The sequence below is a fragment of the Macrotis lagotis genome, chromosome 2, assembly GCF_037893015.1.
Source record: "Macrotis lagotis isolate mMagLag1 chromosome 2, bilby.v1.9.chrom.fasta, whole genome shotgun sequence".
NCBI classification, from domain to species: domain Eukaryota; kingdom Metazoa; phylum Chordata; class Mammalia; order Peramelemorphia; family Peramelidae; genus Macrotis; species Macrotis lagotis.
Genome location: NC_133659.1, coordinates 192867780 through 192889954, shown reverse-complemented (window position 1 = coordinate 192889954; position 22175 = coordinate 192867780). Strand labels below are relative to the sequence as shown.

At 39.5% G+C, this 22175-nt stretch overlaps 1 protein-coding gene across 2 annotated transcripts in view; it reads right to left on the bottom strand.

The window, feature by feature from the left end:
- Positions 1 to 3183: 3183 nt before the first annotated feature.
- The window catches only part of CALCOCO2 (calcium binding and coiled-coil domain 2), a 29621-nt gene continuing 10629 nt past the window's right edge, over positions 3184 to 22175 (bottom strand). Inside the window, exons 2-13 of one of the 2 annotated variants that reach the window (XM_074224203.1) lie at positions 17596 to 17698; positions 17046 to 17179; positions 15939 to 16064; positions 13947 to 14074; positions 13236 to 13326; positions 12469 to 12591; positions 12169 to 12255; positions 10013 to 10171; positions 8909 to 9004; positions 6364 to 6499; positions 5347 to 5375; positions 3184 to 4314 (exon numbers count right to left, since the gene is read on the bottom strand). In XM_074224203.1, coding sequence (XP_074080304.1) covers positions 4141 to 4314; positions 5347 to 5375; positions 6364 to 6499; positions 8909 to 9004; positions 10013 to 10171; positions 12169 to 12255; positions 12469 to 12591; positions 13236 to 13326; positions 13947 to 14074; positions 15939 to 16064; positions 17046 to 17179; positions 17596 to 17698 — 1386 coding nt within the window. In that variant the 3' untranslated portion in view covers positions 3184 to 4140. The remainder of the gene's footprint in view (positions 4315 to 5346; positions 5376 to 6363; positions 6500 to 8908; positions 9005 to 10012; positions 10172 to 12168; positions 12256 to 12468; positions 12592 to 13235; positions 13327 to 13946; positions 14075 to 15938; positions 16065 to 17045; positions 17180 to 17595; positions 17699 to 22175) is intronic. The other variant, XM_074224204.1, reaches the window with a different exon arrangement.

The window sequence follows — 22175 nt, the reverse complement described above, 5'->3', positions numbered from 1 at the left end:
GTGGGAATGAAGCACAATCATACTAGGAATTCCTTAAGATCAGAGACTGGTTCTTCCCCATCTAATCAAGAGGCTCTTTGAGGACTAAAATCATGTATTTTTCATTAGTCTCAGAATATTGCAGATTTTATGGATAGAAGGATCTTTAGATATCATGGTCAGCAAATCCAACTCCCTTAGGAAATTAAAGCTCAAGGAGTTTGTGACTTGCCCATGGTCACACAATGTCACAGGGGGTTTCCATCCAGGTCTTCCAAACTTCTAGGTCCAGTATACTGTCTACTATTCCACATTGCCCCATACCTCTCCCAAGAGAGAGAGAGACCAATCCATAAAACATTAAAAAAAATCTCCAAAGCCTCTGCACACAGTGGGCATTCAATAAATGTTGATTGACTCTGTGTGGGCAAGAAGCCTAGTTCCCTCCTGGAGTCAAATTTACTTCCATTCTACTGGGGAAAAAGCAATAACATTAGGCAGAGAAGGCTGGATCCCTTAATATGATTACTTGAGATTTGTGGACCAGTGGGGGACCATCCCTCCAGCTTTATTAGTTACATCCATCTCCATGATGAGAGCAGAAGAGAATGTTATCAACTAGAGGTCACAGAAACAGATGACCGGATAGTCAGGAACTAGCTCTGGAATGGGCAGAGAAGATGCAGGACACATATACCTCCCCTGATGTAGTGGGGACAGAGGGAACTGTGGGATTCTCCTGCCCCCCCCCCCCAGTGCTGCTTCAACAGTAGCTGTTATGTATTTGAAATGTGAGATGGACTAATGATTAGTCAGTCTAGCTAAGGAAAGTGGTTAGCATGTAAGGGTATTATTGAATGTGAAGGACTCTTATTAATTTTAAGGTAGGAAGTTATCTTTGTTCATTTCCTTAAATAGACAAACACCCTTGTTCATTCAGGAGATCCCAGTTGGATTTACTGACCAAAGGGTGCTTCTATCTATAAAATCTACAATCCTTTGAAACTAATGAAAAAGACATGGTTTTAAGTCCTCAAACTCTTTATGGAGATTAGTAACCCCACTTCCTTTAAGAGTCAATTTTCATCTTATAAGATCCAATTCTAGGGGCAGTTAGGTGGTACAGTGGATAGAGCACTGGCCCTGGAATCAGGAGGACTTGAGTTCAAATCCAGCGTCAGACACTTAATTGCCTAGTTGTATGACCTGGGCCAAGTCACTTTATCCCATTGCCTTAAATTAAAAAAAAAAGATCCAATTCTAACCAGTGTATGTATATCTTGCACATGCCTATTTGTTTACATTGACTCAACCATTAGAATGTAAGTCCTTGAGAATAGAGGTTATTATTTACTTAGTATAGTTCCTGGCATGTAATAAGACTTAATGTGAGAGGTAGAAAACACTAGTAAAATATGTTACATTGTGTGGAAATATCCACATGGCTAACCTACAACATTGTGTTGACTAGCAAAACCCAACAAAGATGGCATTCTTTACTTAAAGCAGATGAGGGAAAAATGCAGAGCCTGAACCAATTGATAACTTGGATGACAGAACCTTCTCTGAATTCCATCGAATGCCAACTCTTTCTATTCTAAGCTTCCCTTTGGGAATGTCACTACCAATTCTGGTTTCTTAATGAGATCAGAGGCTCTTGTGAGTCCAATTAGCATCTTTCTCAAATGTTATCTGGATTATGGGAAATACTGTGCTCACTTTCCTTGACAAGGTGTCAGATGAAAGGCAGTGTGGTAAAATGGCTAGAGGGTTGGCAAGTCCTAGTTTTGAATCCTGTCTCTGACATGAAAGCTAAGTCACAACCTCTGTTTCTACATCCCTAATTGGAGGACCTGCAGTTTCTACTTTATGGTGATGCTACAAAGCTCAAATGAGATACAATACATAAAGTGCTTTAAAGAACTATGCATAACTGGTTATTTTGAATGTTGCAGAGTTTGCAAGGAGATGGGTCTTCTAACTGGAAGAGTGAATGTTGACACTGTGAACTGGCATAAGGGCCAGAGTTGAGGAAAGAAAGACTAATGTGGTACAAAACTCTGGAAGAGATGTAGAAAGATTATGGAAGCAGCAGATGTGAATGCAGGCATACTCCATTTTCAGTTTGTCACTCCAGTCTTCAAAGAGAGATTCTCTCCTACTTGAGCTGGGGTTTTATTTCATTATCATCCAAAGAGTTCAGTCACTCTTGGGTCATCAACCAGTGGACTGGCTTTTGTTTAGAACAAAATTGCACCCTTAGTGTCAAACAGGACCAGGCCTCTAACTTGAAGATGACTGGAATCAAAACACAGATGATCAGAAAAAAAGAGTCAGGACACAAACAGTAGTTTAATTTCAGGGTGAGGAAGAGGATGCCTGCAAATGGAAGTCCCCCCCCCCAAGGAGAGCTTAATGCTGCTAAGACTGGGGTCACTTTTATACATTGGCCCACAACACAACCATTCTTAATCTCTTGGACTTGGCATTTCTTGGAACAAATACATATGCTCTTGGGGTCTGTAGAAACAGTCAGTCTCAAGTCTTGGGGGTCTTGATGACTGTGCAGAACAGAATCAGAGTTCTATGACAGGAACAGGAGTACAGTACCAACAGGGATTCTGAACATGTGATGGATGGCCCTTTGAAAGAGTGAACACCTGGTGCTGGTCCAAGCAAGACACTTTTCCAAAGGGTGAAAAAATTCCAGATTATTGTTGTGCCATGTTCATGCACAGCCTGCTTGCTGGTCCTTAGCTCTGGGAAGCAAGGTATCCTGTCTTGTCAAAACAATACTTGAGGGGGCAGATAGAAATCTAGCAAAATCCCTCTTGGAAATAGGCAAGCAACAATACAATCATTTTCCAAATACCCCTGAAAGTGGGAACTGTAGTCTCCCTTGGAGAAAAGTCATCTAGATTACAGAGATATCTAGCCAAGCTACCAGAGATGGGCAATTTGCAAACACTCAATCTATCACTCATGTAATAGAACTGAGGGGATGGGGTGGGGGATGTGTTCCCTATGACTAAGTTCTACACATTTGGACAAGGGGACTTTGTAATAAGATCACAAATGGTGCTTTCAATATGGCAGTCTGAACAAGACTTGAAACTTTTCAATGGATGCATGATCCACTTCCTACCCCTACAATATGTATGTATACCTTGGGACTTTATTTGCCAAAAAGAGTGAGGATGAGGATGGGGTGGGGGTGGGAGCAGTAGTTATAAGGTTTCTCCCTCCTAAGCATCCTTTGTGGTCATGTCTCCACACCTGATAGAGTAAATGTCACAACTCAGTGTTCTTAAATCACTGATGAAGATTTTATTTGTCTTCAGCAATTAAGAGATTACAGAATTATGTATCCACTATTCTTGTTTATACAGAATAATATAAACCCACCTGCTGCTCAGGAAAACAATTCCAAACTACTGGCTTCTAATTACTCACTATGAAAGGCCATTACAGTAGGAGCTGTAAACTTGTATAGAAAAGGGTCAAAATCAGAAAGTGACAGCTAGAGAAGTTGGAAATATCTCATGAGAAGATTTCCTGTGCTCAAGAACACAGAACTCTCCCTACTTGTTTCAGAAAACTCACTTCTATGAGGATGAGGAAGACTGGGGAAAGATTCTTCACATAGCCAGTCTAGAGCCTGGATGCATCACTTCTCTGCTTTACTAAATGTGACCAATCAAAGAACTAGTGAATATAAGGAAATTCCCAGTCATTCCCTTGCAAGACTTCTAGATGCAGAGCTGTAACTGAGAACAGTGCAAATTCATTTGGGCCGGCTTCATCGTGGCTTGACCAATTCAACAGGGAAGGGGGGCGTGATAGAGGGGGCTAATAACTTCAGTGTCTGATTCAAGCTCTGGTTTGCCAGGACTGCCTCATTCTGGGGCTGTGTCACTGAGACCCTTTATAGAAAGGTAAAAGCTACAATAGGCTAGTGAAGCATGAGCTGTGATCTGTCCTAACGGAGACTGATCCAAAAGGATGAAGTTTAACAAATATTTCAAAGATAGGGTCATCAGGATGCCAACCCCAGAGGACAGAAGTGGATTTAGTATCTTCAGATTTAGACCCAATCTTGACTCTTACTTAAGAGAAGCTTTTTGGCCTAGTATACCTGAGGCCAAGCAGTTGAGACACTTTTTAGAGTGAGTGGCAGAACACATGGTCATCATACACCTGCCGCTCAGCCTCTGAGAAGACTTCATCACAATATGGACAATCCAGAATATGGGTCTGCAGGTGCTGCTCGAAGATGTTTTCCTTCACATCATCAGGAAAGACCCCATGGCAGATGGGGCACTTTTTGATAGACGGCTATGAAGAAGGAGAGACAGATCAACACCCAGGGGTTAGAGGAGTAAGAGTTTCCTCATTCAGAGGTGTTAGCCAAATAGAAACATGGCTATGGGATTTCAGATCCAGAAGAAGGTATTAAAACTAAACCTACCTACCTCTTCCTGTTCCAGATCACACTGTGAGCTCCTTCCCCCTGTAATAAGACCTTTCAGTCTCTCAATCAGGAGATGATGTTCAGGGTAAGTGATTCATTGAAATGGCCTCTGGTTCAGAAGGTGCACTCTTCATTTCTTTTTTTTTAAGGTTTTTTTTGCAAGGTAAATGGGGTTAAGTGGCTTGCCCAAGGCCACACAGCTAGGTAATTATTAAGTGTCTGAGACCAGATTTGAACCCAGGTACTCCTGACTCCAAGGCCGGTGCTTTATCCACTATGCCACCTAGCTGCCCCCTGCACTCTTCATTTCAATCTTAACAACATTTCTGTCTCTGATCTCCTCTATGTTGTTGTCCAGCCATGCCTGATTCTTTGTAACCCTATGTGGAGCGACTGGCAGAGAAACTGAAATGTTTGTCATTTCCTTCTCCAGCTCAGATGAAGAACAGAGGCAAATGAGGTGAAATGACTTGCCCAGGGCCACACAGTTAAGTGTCTGAGGCCAGATTTGAACTCAGGCAGATGAGTCTTCCTGACTCCAAGCTTGGCCCTTTGTGCTGTGGAGTCACTTAGCTACCTCAAAAACAACAGAGCAGAGCAGCTGTGCAGATATACCTCAGAATAAAGTATAGAGTGCACCTTCTAAACTGGAAACCATTTCAAAGAATCACTCACCTCCCCAGAGGTGAACTGAAGCAGAAAAGACATACCCATACTTTAGAGAAGTGGACTTAGGTCTGTCCACAGACCAAATTGACCACTGACCCCTGCAGCAATAGTAACCACTCAATAAATTAATCCCTCAGTGGTCCTCAAGATTAGGTTACTGGACTTGAACAGGGAGGGATAATCCCTTTAGGAATTACTATGAGAAAGCCCAACAATCAGATACTCACCAGGCTGGGGACATGGGTGTCTTGGGTAGCTGGAAAAAACAAAATGGTTTCATTCAAATAATTTATTTTTTTCCTCTCTTCTCCAACTGTGACCTGGCAAGCAATGCCCCACCCCCACTTACACTGTACTCTTCTCCAGTTCTTTATGAATATTTCTATATATGACTAACTCTGAGGCAGGAAATACAAATCAGTCATAAAAGGAAAGAAACAAGGTAGAAGGAAACAAGAAGAATTGAAAAGAGATATCCTACCAATAACAAAAACATAAAAATTAAAAAAATAAATTGACATCAGACTACATAAACTGTGCAGATGTAAATTTTTAAAAATGAAAAACAGACTTGTGACTGCCCATTTGGATGGGGATGGAAAATAATCCTAATGGAAAAATCTCAGATTGCCCCCTGGGACACTAAAGAAAGCTAAGTCAATAAACCAAAACCAAACACCCTCCTCCCTTCAAGCATTTTCAACAAGGGGTCCTGAAAGACAGGTAAAATTTGGCTCTACTTTCTCAGTTCTTCCATCTTCTCTGTCTAATGAACTCCATACTTCCTCTTCTCTACCAAGATATGTTTGGGTAACTCTCTTCTACCTACCCCTCCTCCCTTTCCCAGGTGCCTCTTCCTGGACAGTACATCTCATCTCTCCTTCTCACATTTCCCAACCTTAATTAGCTTCCCCAGCTTTGGTACTTAGTGTATATCTTCAACTTAAAGACATTTCTCTGATTTATATATGGGCTCTATAGCCACGGGACTCAATTTGTGTCTGGTGCCTCTAGGCGAATGATCTGATTTGCGTCTCCCTGGTCTAGATTTATTCCTCAATTAACACCTTATGCCAAGCAATCTTTCTATTGGGTCCTCAGCTTCTGCCCAACAAGCAAATCCTCCCCATGTCTGTCCGGAGGACGGGGCTGCTATCTTAATGAGCAGAACAGACAGGATTTAGTGGGGGGGCAGGGATGAAGGCAGAACATTTCCAACTAGAATGATGTGGTAGGGGCCTTACCAGAATAAGGATTTCCAAAGATAAGTCCAGTGTTTTCTTCCACGACTTCCTGAACAGGAGCAGGGTTAGAGAGCTGATCAGAATCAGAATCTTCACAGACATAACACAGCAGCCTCTCATTTTCCCTCTTCAAGAGCTAAAAAAAAATTTGGATTAAGTGACAAGAAACTAATAAAGTAATGAAATAATCAATGCTCTCAGGAGGGGTTACACTACTAGTATTGCTCTTAATTATCCATTGGCATTGGGTGAGGGGTAGGGTGGGAAGGGCCTATAGCAACAAAATCTTTGGCAAATCAACAATTTCCTAATCTAGGTAATTTTTTTAGAAATCTGGCTGTATCTTGTATTCTATTTGGCTTATGAAAGCAAAGAATTTGAATGTTAAACCTATTAACAGTGGGAGAAAGTGGCCTAGGAACATGCGTATCATAAGTATCCAGGATAGGACTGAAGATTTGCTTATGGAGATTCCACCACTGCTTCAATTCTCTCCATTACGTAACACATAATATTTTATACATTGTACATTAAACACTATAAATTGATTCACAACTATGATAGACTTAGCTCTTCTAAGCAATACAGCAATCAAATACAATTCTAAAGGACTTGTGATTGAATATGCCATCTACATTCAAAGAAAGTTATGGAATCTGAATGTAGATCAAAGCATACTATTTCACCCTTTTAAATGTGTTTTTGCTTTTTTCCTCCTCATGATTTTTCCATTTTTGATTTGACTTTTCTTTCACAGTGTGACTAATATGGAAACATGTATGACACAATTGTACAAATACAAGCATATTAGTTTACATGCTATCCTCGGGTGGGGGAGAGAAGAGTGGGAAGAAGAAAACTTTACAAAAATGAATGTTGAAAATTGTCTTTGCAATCACAGGAACAGGGATAGAGCCAAAGGAAAGACAAATAGAGTTTGAGACAGATCATCACCTCTTATTTATCACTTTTAACTGTCAAATGATTGACTTAATTGCTAATATTCCTTAGGTTTCTATGCATATCATATTTCCCCATATGATTTATCCCAATATTTAGATCCATTTTGAACACAGCTTGAAACCATGTCATTTCTCTACTTGCTAACAAAGTCTTAGAATATCCGTGGAACAGTGTAATGACATTCAAAGTCAGGAATTGGGGTTCAGTCCCACCTCTGACCTTTGATACCTCTTTGTATTCTTGGATAAAATGTCTAACTTCACTTGCCCTCAGTTTTCCCATCTATAAAATGGTGAAACTGGAATTGAAATATGGCCTCCTTTGCTATCCCTTTCAATCTAAGATCCACATGACCTGCTTTCCTCACTAGCTCCCTAGGTTAAGAAGCAACAAAACTAAACTCAGAAGCAGCTGCAGCAGACAGTCAGTATAATCCAACAGAGACAGAATGAAAGCCTTTTCCTAAGTATTAGGGATATGTTGGTACTGGCCTGTTAAAATTCTCTGTAGGAGCATTTATTTTTATATGTAGTCTACAAATTTTGTTTTGTTTCTTGTCTAGACTTAAAGAGTTGATAAAAGAAGGTTAAACTTACAAGTATGTGTGCATAAATTTTTCTTGCTGTTAAATACTGACCAGCATTTGTCCTGCATTGCTCTACAGATTGGCGGCCTGGTGACTATAGGCTAATAATCATCATATACTTTCCCCCTTTTATCTCATATAAGCCTCACAAAAAATCCCTGACAACCACTTAAGACACAATGGCATATCTGTGATTAAGGGGTCAAAATGTTCCTACTCTCAAAGTACAGCCCAGAATCACAGCCTGCTAGAGTTGGAAGGAATCTCTGAGAGTATTTCATCTACTTCATTTTACAGACTGTAAAACTGCGGCCCAGAGAAATTAAGGGTTGCAAAGACTCTGGTGCCCAGCTACAAGGAAGGAGCTAGAACAGCTCCTAAGAATGGCTCCTAAGCAGCCAGAATATGAACATGATGTTCCAATGTATATAACCAATATTTTGTGGCCTTGAAACAACAGACCAAATAAATTTCCCTTTCTATTTATTTGCCACCCACTGTCAATCCACTAAATGGGGCTCAATAAATTCTGATGAAGTGAATAATGAAAAATCAATGATAACCCAATGGTATGCCCAGCACCAAGATTTTTTTGTCATTTTTGTGTACAATTTAGCAATGGAAACATTGAGCCAGGGGATTGGTAGCTGCTCATGAGAAATCAGTTCCAGTGACCAAATCCAACCCTTCCCCCCAGCTCCCCAGTGTTGCCCTCCCATAATGGAAATGAACAGATGAGGAGAAATCAGTGAAGCTCAAGTACAAAAATGACCAGTTTCAAATGAAACCACTTCTCTGCAATGTGCCTACTTGTGAGTCATAGGAAGTTGCAGGTGTTATGCAGAGAACAACATGTGGAGTTGGACCAGAAAACAAAACAGGATCCTTTTCAGGATCCTCCACCAGAACTTTCAAGTTTTGGTTTCATCACCATCCAACAGGCCACCTTGCTCTCCAAGTGTGAGGATCTTGTCTCTTGCCCTTTTATATTCTTACATCTTTTTCTCCTTCTACTCTGTTCTTTTCCTTCTGTAGTTCTTGATACAAAAACTTGTTCTTATCTAGCCTCTTCATCAGGTCACTGATCTGGTTCTGTCAAAAGAAATGAGACCAGATTAAGAACAGATTTCAGCTTAGGAACTGGGCCCATGGGGACTTAAAGTAGGAACATAACAGAACATAACAGCTCACGGCTGAGGCTGGGCATGGGCAAGATTGAGTTGGCACCCAAATGTGGGATTATTGAGGGAAAGGGGAAAAAAGATAGTTGGGTGGAAGCCTAAAACCAAAGGGGAATCTGGGAGAGCTGTGAGCTTGAGGTCAAAGAACATATCATTCCAAGGGTTTTCACACTCTGCAATGAATTCTACAACTTGGCCTACTCTACCTAGAGAGTACCAGGATTAAGACCATCAAGTGAATCTAAGAAAATAGGGAGGTACTGAAAGGGTCTTATCTAAGGATGAGTTGGAAAAAGGATTGTGGTCTTTTGCTTTTCAATCTGGTGATGTCTCCTTCCTGGCCGAGGACATAACAAATTAACTCAATAGCCGCTGGAGTCTTAGGGGTTTCTCATTTATGTTTTCCCCACTTCCTCCTACATACATACACATGCACACACCTCAGAAAACACTAAAGTTAATTCTCCTTTTTTTAAGGATTTTATTGGAATGCTGATGCTCAAGCTGCTATGTGCTTTTGGCTGGACCTGAGGTAGGAAGGGGGAAAGGTCTACCCGATGGCAGGGGTGACTGCAGGCTCCTTGCTCCCCAGCCCCACAGGCTCTTGTTGGCTTTTCTTGTCCTTCTGTCTGTCCCCGTTCGCTTCCTCAAAAGGCAGAAATGAAAAAGTACCATCTGAGCCTGTGGAGGAACTTGCCCAATGATGAAGGGCATCCTTTCTGAGATCTTTAGTGGGAATGGGGCCAGTAGGTCTCAGGGGACCCAGAGGTCATGCATACCTGCACACACTGTGCTTTTTCCCTCCACCTCAAACCCAACCCTTTAATTCCCCTCCACTCTGCAACTGAGAGGACAGTCCCTGGGCTTAGCTATCTCAAGATCCCCACAGCCTACTCCCACCCCTGCCTTGGTCACCTACCAGCACAGCAGCCTTCAGCTGCCTGATCTGTTTGTGGAGGCGCTGACACTCTTTGTACTTCTCTATGAAACAGGCTCTCCCAGCCTCTACCTTCGCCTTCAGTCGCTCCACCTCCTGCACTAACTGCTTCTCCACTGTTGCTTTCTTGTCCCTAGGTCTCTGAAGTACAAGATACATTGCCCCCAGGGTTAGCTACCCCTTTGAGGGAGGAATATGGAGCTGCTACCAGAAAGGTGATGGAGCTTGTGGGCCCCAAAATATATATATATATATATATATATATATATTATAAAAATCAAAGAAACTCAGACTCTGTGAAGCATGTCATAAGAAGACCCTCATTAGGCTCCCATTAGTCTAACTCAGTAATTTATTGTGTCATACCCAGTAATCTTTCCTCATGGTCTTATTATTCTGTCTGTGACCTGGAGGTGACTGGGTATACTCAAAGACTTTCTGTAAAGCATAACTCTGGCAGGTCTTTACCAAGGTGGTAAGACTTAAGAGTCTGGACTCCAGAGGAGATTGTGTGTCTGTGAAAAGAGGACCAGCCTAGCTAGTTAAGTGTGAAATATCACAGTGCCTTGATGGCCAAGACTCCCCATAAAACATGGAGAAGATGCCATATGGCTCAGTCAGTGGACTAATCTCATAGATGAAATCGTACATCTTTTTTGAGTATAAGGCATAGCATCACAACAAAGAGAATCACAGCCACCTCCACTCTTGATTTTACAAATGTAAGAAAAAGAGCTCAGAGTGCTCAGGATTTCTTCAATACTTGCCAAACAATTTTTAAGAATTCCTCTTTGCCACCTGTATTCCCTATGACAGATAATGATAATATACTAAGAGCTCCCATTTTTTTTTTACAAGGCAATGGGGTTAAGTGACTTGCTCAAGGCCACACAGCTAGGTAATTATTAAGTGTCTGAGACTGGATTTGAACTCAGGTCCTCCTGACTCCAGGGCCAGTGCTCTAACCACTGCACTACCTAACTGCCCCAGAGCTCCCATTTTTAAAGTGTTTTAATTAATTAAAAAGGAATTTCTTCACAACTAACCTAGGCAGGTAGTACAAATGGTTGCCCAACAAATGTTATACTACCATGCCAATTTAAAGTCTGAGAAAGTTGTAATATACTGCATTGTGATATATATATTTGTGTATATATATACACACACACAGAAATGCTCATTTATTTATTTGTATAGTTTTAGCTCAGATTTCATTGGCATAGGAAATATGGGGAGAATCTTCCACTAAGTAATGCAGATTGGCAGCTGTTCTGCAACTTATTCTTAGAAAGTTGCTTGGGGTATTAAGAGATAAAGTGATTTACTCAGGGTTATGCTGTCAAGTGAGTACCAGAGCTGGGAGTTGAATCAGTCCTGCGTGTGTGTCTATGTTGATAGACCCTGTGATTTCATCTGCATAGGACATTTCCAGGAAGGAATCTAGCCTCCTCTAACTATACAAAGCAAGAATTTACAAGTGACTGTAACAAAGTTTTCTGGGTCACTGAGAGATTCACTGTTTTGTCCAGATTCACATAGGTAGCATTAGCCAATGATCAGCCTTGAAAACCACCTTTCCCAGTCATTAAATGAGACTCTCATTCATTCGTGTGTGTGTGTGTGTGCAAACACACGCATGTGCTCTCACATACACACACATACTTTCTCTCTCTCTCCCTCCCCATCATAAAACTCTCACTACTTGGAATGCTACAGCCCCATTCTCCTGAAGAGTTATTCATTAAATGTGTCTATCCTGATACCATCTCTGTGAGGAGGAAGTAAAGGATTATCATCATATTTCCCCTGGTGCAGCTGAGTCCCTCGGGGGTCAGAGAATTTAGGCAAGCTCATACACTGCATGAACAAGGACATGAAGAGCACTGGTATCCAGGATTCCTACACATCCTTGTTCAGGATTCACTATGAGGTGACAGCCAGCTTTCTAAAACTCTTTAACACTTACTCCCTTCAAGAAAACCCTCACCACCCTGTAGTGCCCTTAATAGCTTCTCTTTCTCTACTTGTACAGAAATAGGATGTTCAGAGACACAATGCTGTCCCTAAAATAATATCCCTAAGACAATCTCCAACTCCTCTTTTCTTAGGCCCCTTCCCTTAGAACCATTCAGACATGCCGTGAGCTCCTGGTGCTTCCGGGCTGATTCAGTTTCCTTTTGTTTCATCTCCTCCAAAGTCTGCTCAAGCTTCTGTTGGTGTTCCCTCTGCACAAAAATACAGATTTAAGTCAAGCACCATCACTGACATAGGGAGAAGGAAGGACCATGGGTGAATAGGATCTAAGGGGATCCCCACATTCCATATAGGCTTCCTTGGCACCCCCATGTAGGTAGAAAAGTTAATAATGGAGGGACAATGTGCACAATGGCATAAGGCCTAGACAGACTGTGCATTTCTATTCTTCCCCATGGTTCTACCTGCTTAGTCAAACTGAGCAGGAGCTGTTCATTTTCCTTCTTCAAATGCTCCAACTGCTCTGCTTTGTCCTGATCTCCCTGAGTCAGCTTCTCCATTTCTTTCTCTCGTAATGAAATCTGTGCCTAGAGGAAAAAGGGCAACAGGACAAAAACACAGAGTAAAGTAACAAGAAAGAGGCCTGCTATTTTGTGAAGCACATCAGACAAAAGACATGTATTCTCAGGGCAGATTCCAATTTTAAATGAAATATTTCTTGGCAGTAATTCTATCTTACACATGACTTTATCTCCCCACATTCATAACACCAAGATGATGTCTCCCATATGGGAGACTAATTCCATAAGCTACCTTCAATGTGTACTCTTAACAAACAGAATTGCTCAGTTCCTGAATTAGGAGTACTGGCTGCAGTGCTTGGCTCTTCTTTCTATGTAGAAATTGCCTTCAAAGGTAGATTGCATTGAGGAGGTGGAGAGGAGGGGCTTGTAGCTGTAGTCACTGTCATGATTCTTAAATAGAAACTAAACTAAGCAAATATATAAACTGCTAGTAGATGCTGAGATGGATAGATAGAGTCAGGTCTTAGAAATGAGGCAGGTGAAATTAGAATTAGAATAAGTGGAAAATGCAAACTCAGACTTTGGACTAACACTTTTTAAGCCTAACAGTGCTTCTTATCCTGAGCACATCATCATTAAGTCACTGGGGAGGATTAGAGACAGACTGGAGGTTGTTTAAGAAGATATGCAAGATGATAATGGCCTACCTGAAGCTGATCAAGGTGATCAAGAGTGTTTTTCAGCCTGACACCCATTTTCTCATTTTCTGAGACCACATTCTGATTCTGCACTTTAAGTCTAGGAAATGAAGAGGTTGATTTCAGCATCTACCCCCGTGCCTCAGCCATTGGGTTCAGGGAAGTGAGATCAGTAATATACTCTTGATGTCTTGAATGGTTTAAACAAGTTCAGTTTTGTCTTAGCCCTGACCAGCATCCCAAGAATTCACTAATCTCTCCTAAAGTCTTGTTCTAATTATCTGACTATAGCAGACTCTTTCATACAGGGATCCCTGAAGCATGTTCTCAAACTCATGAGTTGTGATCCTCTTTGCTTTGGGGACAAACATGCTTTTAAGAAAGGCACTGTGATGGAGTAGGAGGAGTCATGAAGTTGGGACAGGGTTTGAACACAACCTCACACTATCTAACTATATGACACTTCTCAGCATGTAAAGGGGATTAACACCTATAGCCCCTACTTTATAGAGCTGGTGGGAGGATCAAAAGAAATTGTACATATTAAATGCTCTGTAAACCTTAAAACCCTAAATAAATGTCAGTTACTATTATTTCTATTAAGAGAAATCAGCTTCCAGTGGTTCCTAATTCTCTTCTATTCAGGATCAACAAACTCTCTTCTATTCAGGATCACCAGGGATTTATTAGTAGATCAGAGGCTCAGAAAAGCACACTCACTGAAGCAGTTCTGTCTCCCAACAGTCCTTCTGTACTTTCAGACCCTCGTTCTCTTCTTTCAGAACACTGACGCTCTGCTCCAACGTTTTATTGATCTCTGTCAGAGACTCTAGTCTCTCCTGCAGGTCCTGAAGGGGAATGAATGAATATATATATATATATATATATAACAAAGAACATGAGTAGAGTCATCTAATCCAAGGAATTTTTGCAATGTTTAACATTCATCTATACATCTCTTCACTTCTGTTCTCTTTCAGTCTCTCATCTTCCAAATGCAATGGACCTGAAATTCTTCCAAAATTCCACACAGAAGAATGTAGCAATGGGAAACTTGGTAGTTCTGGGGGAAAGACAATATAGACTACAAGACATGATCAACTTCTCTTAAGTGTGTTCGAAGAGAACTTTGTTGAAAGTGGAGCAAAGAAAAAAAAAGTGGGGCAAAGAATATGGAAGGTAAAAAAGACAAAGAACTAACCCACAGGGAGGAATCAGGAAGAAGGAATTTATGAAAAGAGGGACACAATTGAGAAATATGAGGAAGAAAGATTTTAGCTCTTCAAATAAAGCAACAGAGACAATTCCAGGATTTCAAAGGGGAAGTTGAAATCTTTAACTACTGTTTTTTATTTTTTCAGAAAATCTCTAAAAAGGGAAAGGCCTAGAAACATGAAGCTGTTGAGCGCTGCCCCAGAAAGTCTGGGTGAAAGGTCTGTTTTGACTAAAGTCTGGGCTTACATAACCTTCAGGCAAAAGGCTCTCCATGGAACTCTGCTGTGATAACAACTGTGTCCACATATGACTTCACTTATGTGATAGCCTTTTGTCTGAACTTCTAGACCTAGGTTACTTCCTGTGCAAGTTTGAGAAATGTCACTGAATTGTTTTTATCTTGTATGCTAATGTGTTTTTTTTTGCTATTAAAAACTGTCTGATACTATGAATAAACGGCTCTGCTAGTTGTCCTGCTACCAACAATGTATACACATTTCATTTCTCTTCCAGAGCTGAATTAATCCCCCTACTGGTCAGGGGGCTTCAATTTGAAGCTAAAATTGTCAACAATATATTATAATAATTTTAACAATGGAATTTCATAAAATTTATGAAAAGGCCTGGAAAAAGAAGATGCAAAAGATAATTAGCAACAAAGCTCAAGGAATCTAAGTAATCCCAGGGTTTATCTTTTATCTTATGTACTTCATTTCTTCCCTTACAGTTCTAATTTCCTGCTCCTTGCCTTTTATGTCTCTCTACATTCCTCCACTCCCAATTTCCTTTTTTCTTTTTTTTTTAGGTTTTTGTAAGGCAAATGGGGTTAAGTGGCTTGCCCAAGGCCACACAGCTAGGTAATTATTAAGTGTCTGAGACCGGATTTGAACCCAGGTACTCCTGACTCCAGGGCCAGTGCTTTATCCACTGCACCACCTAGCCAGCCCCCCACTCCCAATTTCATAAAATACTTTCATTCTGAAATTATCAATGTTTTATAGAATCTGAGCTAAATTTGTTAATATTTTTTTTTGTTTGTTTTTTTAGTTTTTGCAAGGCAATGGGGTTAAGTGGCTTGCCCAAGGCTACACAGCTAGGTAATTATTAAGTGTCTGAGGTCAGATTTGAACTCAGGTACTCCTGACTCCAAAGTCAGTGCTCTATCCACTGCACCACCTAGCTGCCCCTTGTTAATACACTTTAAAATACTAATGCAGTCTGGATTTACACACCAATTTAAATTTTAAGTCAATTACTAAATTCCAATCAACTTGTAATGATTTAGCACATACTTGTCAAACACCTATTCAGATTATATGAGCTCTCTTCTTCCTTGGTCAACGGCATGCCATCCTCCAGTCACTGTAAATTATGGAGTTCAGCTAGATGATCTTCTGATGCAATAAGTTGTTTCTGCCCACAGGCCATAAGGAAAGGATAAATTCAGAAGCCTACTAGAAATGGAGTTGAAAGTTCCTCTCATAGGAGCCACCATACCTGAGTTTTTTGCAGTTCACCATGCATGTCTGAGTTCTGTTTCTGGAGATTAACACAGTTGTCTTTCAACTCCTGGTTCTGTTGGCGTAGTTCCTTATTGAGCTGCTCAATCTCCTCCACCTCTCCCTAGAAAAGAATATCTGCTCATCCAAAATGGAAAAATAATAGAATTCCAATTAGCAAGAGACAATGTGCATTATTCATTATAATGAGATTCCCTCTGCCTTTTCTCTACTGATCATACCTCAACGATGGAGAATTAAATCCAACAAAGTATTCTTGTTTTCTGAGAATATCACTCATACTCCAGGAGCTAGAAGACATTCTGGATTGGTAACACTTAATAATCTTAGGGAGAATCATGTTTCCAGGCCCAGATACTAGCTGATGCTATTTCCTATTCTAAGTGCCCTCCCTTTTATCCATCAATCTATGTCTTTCACCTGTCTCAAAATCCATCTCCCCAGTCTTCTATAATTAATCTCACTTAATTCTGAGTAATCATCTCTATTCCCTTAGTATTTTATACTATTTATATTAGATATTTTGCATCAGTCAATACATATTTATTGAACACAAGTAATATGTTAAAAGCTAAGAGTTATATAAATAAACAGAACAAACTATTTCAGCTCTCAAAGGACCCACAATCTAATTGGGAATGTGAAGCATACACACACACACACACACACACACACACAGACACACAGACACACAGACACACACACACACACACACACACAGACACACACACAAACATGCAGTAAATTAATTTCAGAGAAGGTAAAAATCGGTTATTTTTATACAGTTTGTTAATTTTTAAAGTTATTTGGGTTCTCCAACTAGGCTAGAAGATCTCTGAAGGCAGAGGCCACTGTCTTTTGGATTTCTTCACATTTTCTAGCCAATACTCAAAAAATGCATATGAACTCTAACCCAGGATTTGGTAATTAATTGTATGGTCAAATGAATGTCTATAGCCCACAAAGATAATTCTTCCATCTCCTAATTCCATGTTGGAAGTAGAAATGGGAGCAGGAGATCTGGGAGTGAGGATGGGAAGGGGAGTATAAGGAAGCACAGAAGAAGAAAGACAAATCTGCTCACCTGAGTGGAGACCACCAAGATATCCTCCTCACTTTCTGGACGGAACTGGAAAGGGACACTGGCTCCTCGAACAACACCATCCTGATCCACATAGCAGAACTGATAATACTCATCATCTTTGGGGAGGTAATAAGCTGAAAAGACAGTCATATATCTTAGCTCAATGGGGAGCTCTCTGCAACCAGGAAATCCTGAACCTGGGAAAATTCCCAGAAATAATCATGGAAAATAAACATAGGAACTAGAATCAGAGGAAACAAGTTTAGCTATGGTTATAGCTAAAGTTCTTCTGGGCTGACCTCGATGTCATTATGGTTAGGGCGGCTAGGTGGTGCAGTAGAGAACTGGCCCTGGAGTCAGGAGTACCTGAGTTCAAATGCGACCTCAGACACTTAAAAATTACCTAGCTGTGGCCTTGGGCAAGACACTTAACCCCATTGCCTTGCAAAAACAAAAACAAAAAAAAAAGATTCTTTCTCTGTAGGCCAGCGGAACAGGAAAATCCTGTCAAAAAGGGGCAAGGCTATTGACTCTCAGTACTGCTTCTTACCTTTAAATTGCACTTGTTGCTGAAAGGATGATTTACTGTTGAGATCAGTAGGCAAAACAGCCCACATAAAGGTGTAATATTCTCGGGTCGTCTTCCATCCTACCTGAGGTGACAAAGGAATGATAAAAGCAACTCAGCAAACATTTGCTTGTTGGGTACAGAATACTGTGACAAAGGTTAGAGGGCTGCAAAGTTTAGATAAGACAAAATTCCTATCCTTATGGTAAGAGAAATAAGACAGAGAGGCCTGCATAACTACAATAGAAATTTGCATGATGGTTCGATAAACTCAGAATTATAAAACAATGGGGAAGGAACAATAATGATTCAGTTACAACTACTGGGAAAATTGGAGATGGTGAAAAATGGGATGAGATCTGTTTTTCCTACTATATATATACACACACACACAAACACATATATATATGATAAATTCTAATGAACCCATGGATCTAAACACACAAAAGTACACCACTATAAAAAGTCAAAGTACACCACTATAAAGTGAGAAGAAAAAAAGAATGATACTTTTTATACCTTTATCTTAACTATAGAAAGACAAAAATTCCTATTTATCACATAAAATGTTAGAAACTACTGGGCACAAGAGATGAAATTTGTTAGATAAAAATAAAGGTATTCATGATAAAAATAAAAGAAATGGATAGGGAAAAGAAAAATCTTTGTAGTAAACACCCCTGATAAAATCAGACATCCAGCAACTACAAAGGTCTGATGGGAATTTAAGTTAAAATCTACTTAATAGATAGATAAGTAATAGTCAAATGAAATGAACAGACAAAAGAAAGGTCTAATGCTTAAGTTCCTTCAACATAAAAGAATATATATATATTTGAAAATAAATGTGACATAAAATTAAAAGTCATCAATAAAACTTGAACAAAGTGATATGAACAAGTAGTTCATGAAGAAAGATAAATTACTTATAATCACTTAAAATTAATCAAACTCAAGTTTAAAATGACAAAATTTACTATTGGTAGAATTGTGGGAGAAAAAGTCACATGTTATTACAAGATTTTGTCAAACTGTGAATTGATGCAATCATTTTGGAATTCAAGCAATATAACAATATAAAAGATATAAAATTGGTCACTTTGATCTAGTGATTCCATCGATAAGACATCCTAATAATATTAGAAAAAAGATGGAAAAAGGCTAAACAAGTAACTTTATGTCTAACAATAAATAACAGTAAATTATACATGTCAAATAACAGAAGTGGCTAAATAAAATGTAGTATACTAATGTAATGGAATATTATTATACCCTAAGAAATTTTTTTCTTTTTTTTTTTTTTTAGGTTTTTGCAAGGCAAACGGGGTTAAGTGGCTTGCCCAAGGCCACACAGCTAGGTAATTATTAAGTGTCTGAGACCGGATTTGAACCCAGGTACTCCTGACTCCAGGGCTGGTGCTTTATCCACTGTGCCACCTAGCTGCCCCCTAAGAAATTTTTAATGAAGAAAAAATGAAAATAGACTATCTTATATAATGTGAAGTAAATAAAACTGAATCAGAGCAATATTGATTGCATAAAAATAACAAATACTATTTCTCCATGTATAAGACACTCCCATGATTAAGATACACCTTAATTTGGGGGCCCAAAATTTGAAAAAAAATGTAATACATAAAATTATTGAACCCAAGTTTTATTCATCATGAAATTCAAGGACCTGCTGCTCATAGCTTTCAGGCATCTTTTGCGCAAGTCTGGTGCTTGTCCACATGCTTAGTTCATTCCATTTCATGAAGCTGAAGCCACATATCCACCTTTGAAATCAATCACTTCTTTTTCATCTGCAATTCTTCTTGCCTCCTTCTGAATCATCCTTGTGGACACAGGAATTCTTATTGTCCTTTGCTCTTCAATCCATCTCTTCAATTCCCTCTCTATCTCAGGTCATTTGGCTGACTTGCCTCTCATGGTCTTCTTCTGCCATGGCATTTTCAGTAGGGTTTCTTCTTCCCATAGTCAGTTTTAGATTGTTTTCCTCAGTTGGAGGAGGCCCAAACTGGCATTCAGCAACAGGATTTCCTTTCATTTTTGCAAAATGGATCACTTTGGACTTGAATTCAACACTGTACGAAATCTTTTCTAAGCCATTTCTAGATAGAACACTGCAAAAACATAAATCTACTATACCAGTAACAAATGCAAAACAATGAGCACAATGACCAGGATGAAAAAGCAGAAATGTAAGTTAAAAAATCCTCAACAATGAGCACAAAAAACAAGTGTGAAAAAGTGGGAAATATAAGTAAAAAAATCTACAACCACTACATAAGATGCTCCTAGTTTTTAGACCCCAAATTTTTCAAAAAACGGTTTGTTTTATATATGGGGAAATATGGTAAATGAAAGAAAAGATTTGAAAGGACACCACACACCCACCCCAATGCCTTTGGGAACACAGGGGTCCATGGGTATTAATACCACCAGAGTTTTTAAGAGGCAGCCCGGTGACCCACTGGATAGAGCACTGTACCTAGAGTTGGGAAGTCCTGGTCTCAGACATTCAATAGTTTTGTGACATCACTCATGAAAAACCTGCTTATTCCCTTCTCAAATGGTCAGTAGGATGCTCTTACTATACACATTAACTCTTTTTATTTTCCTGAAGATTTTGTGGCAATTAGAAAGTGAATTGTTAGCTACTGAAATCCTCTCAATTTCTTTTTTTGGGGAGTATGTGTGTGATTTTTTCCCCCAATAACTCCTTCTCCTCCCTCTCTTTAAAATATCTTGAGAATCAATTCCTCAGTGCTGCTGTCAGCAAAGATGCCCTCTTACACAAGTCTATTCTATTCTGGTCTTGTCTTTGTTCTTTTTAGTAACATGTTTACTTTCTCAAGTAAGCACATAGTGGGTTGTGATAGTACTACTAATGCAGTGGTTCCACTGTCATCAATGATTCTAATCTGCTCCTTGAAACAATCCATCTTTTGAACTCCAATATTCTACTTGGTAAGACTATCTGACTTTAAAACATGGGATACCACAATCTCCAGGCAATCAAAATCACAGGTCATTCTAAAAGTAATGAGGAAGACATGTACTTATAGGTATGCTGCAACATATTATAATTAATAAACTAATCTCAGAATAAAAAAAGGATTAGATAATTTGACAAAAATTATCAGAGATATATTTCCATAAAAGGATTACAGATTTAGAACTAGAAGGAACCTAAGAAATTATCTGGTCCAACCTCTTCATTTTATAAATGAGGAAGCAGACCCAAACAGATGAAGTAACTTTCCCAAAGTTCCACATGTGCTAAGTGACAGAGTTGGGATATGAACCTGGATATTTCAAATTTATATTCAGAAGGCAAGTATGAAGAATAAAGGAAAACAGATGAACGAGCATATACAATAATATTCTGTATGAGATCAAAAGGAAGGTCTCCTTTGGTGGAATATAAATAGAACAGAAATAATTTCCTGGGAAGAAGTTATGGCAGGGACATGGGCGATGATAAGCTTGGTAGAGGTATAAGTCATGAATGAGTTTTGATCTATACAACTGGAGAGAAGAACATCCACCCTGAGGAGCTGATGGATCCATCACCATAAAAGTTTAACTTGCACAACTCTGTCCATGCCACTGCTTGCTGTGTCCTTAGCCTTGATAGCTAAAACAACTAGATTTGCTTATTTTTCTTGGTATAAAGTCACATATAATATATAATTGTTGAAAGTTTTTTAGTGATAATGAGTATGATTCAATGACTATAAAAGGCCTTATAAGACATTTCTGGAAATAAAACATCTCACGGAAGTAGACTGATTAGGTAGAAAAGGAGGAATGGAACAGGTGCCCAAAAGAGAAAAGACCCAACCATATCAGTTGTGGAAGAAAAGCACATCAGAGAAAGGACAAGGATTCACAACACCTTCAGAGAGACTGCAGAAGTAGAAAATAAGAAACAAAATGGACTCATCTACTATATTTTGAAGCTGCCTGGACACAGTGGGGGGAGAGAGAACTAAAAATAAATTCAACTTTAGTTTATTAAAAAGTTTTAAAATAGAGTTGAAAAGGCCACAGTGAAAACTTAACAGAACAAATGTTTTAGTGTCTAATTAGCGTATATACCAGTTGTTATAAGCAAGTAGGAGACAGCACAACCTGAGGAGGTCCACAAAAACTGGGATTTTATAGAGTTCTCATTCATGTCCTGCAGTTTCTTAATGCCCTGTGTCCAAAATATCATGTTGCAAGGCCTCCGACTTATATTTGCCTCCAAACAGAGGGAATATTTTTATTTGTGGGTGAGATTCAAATTCTTTGGTTTCTTTGATGGGATAAAGTTAGGAGAAGGATCTCTGGTCTCTAATGCTACCACTTTGTGACTACCTCTTGGAGTCTGTGGCTAAAAAAAGAGAAGCCTTGCTTAGGAAATAGTAAGAGTAGAATAAATAGGAACTTCAAATGGGGAAATCTGAGATGTGGTATCAACTCAATTGCTGATCTAACCAGAGCCACATTTCTGTCTCTCACAGTGGCTCAAAGGAAAAATTTACAGTCAAGTGAGGCAACATTATTCCTAG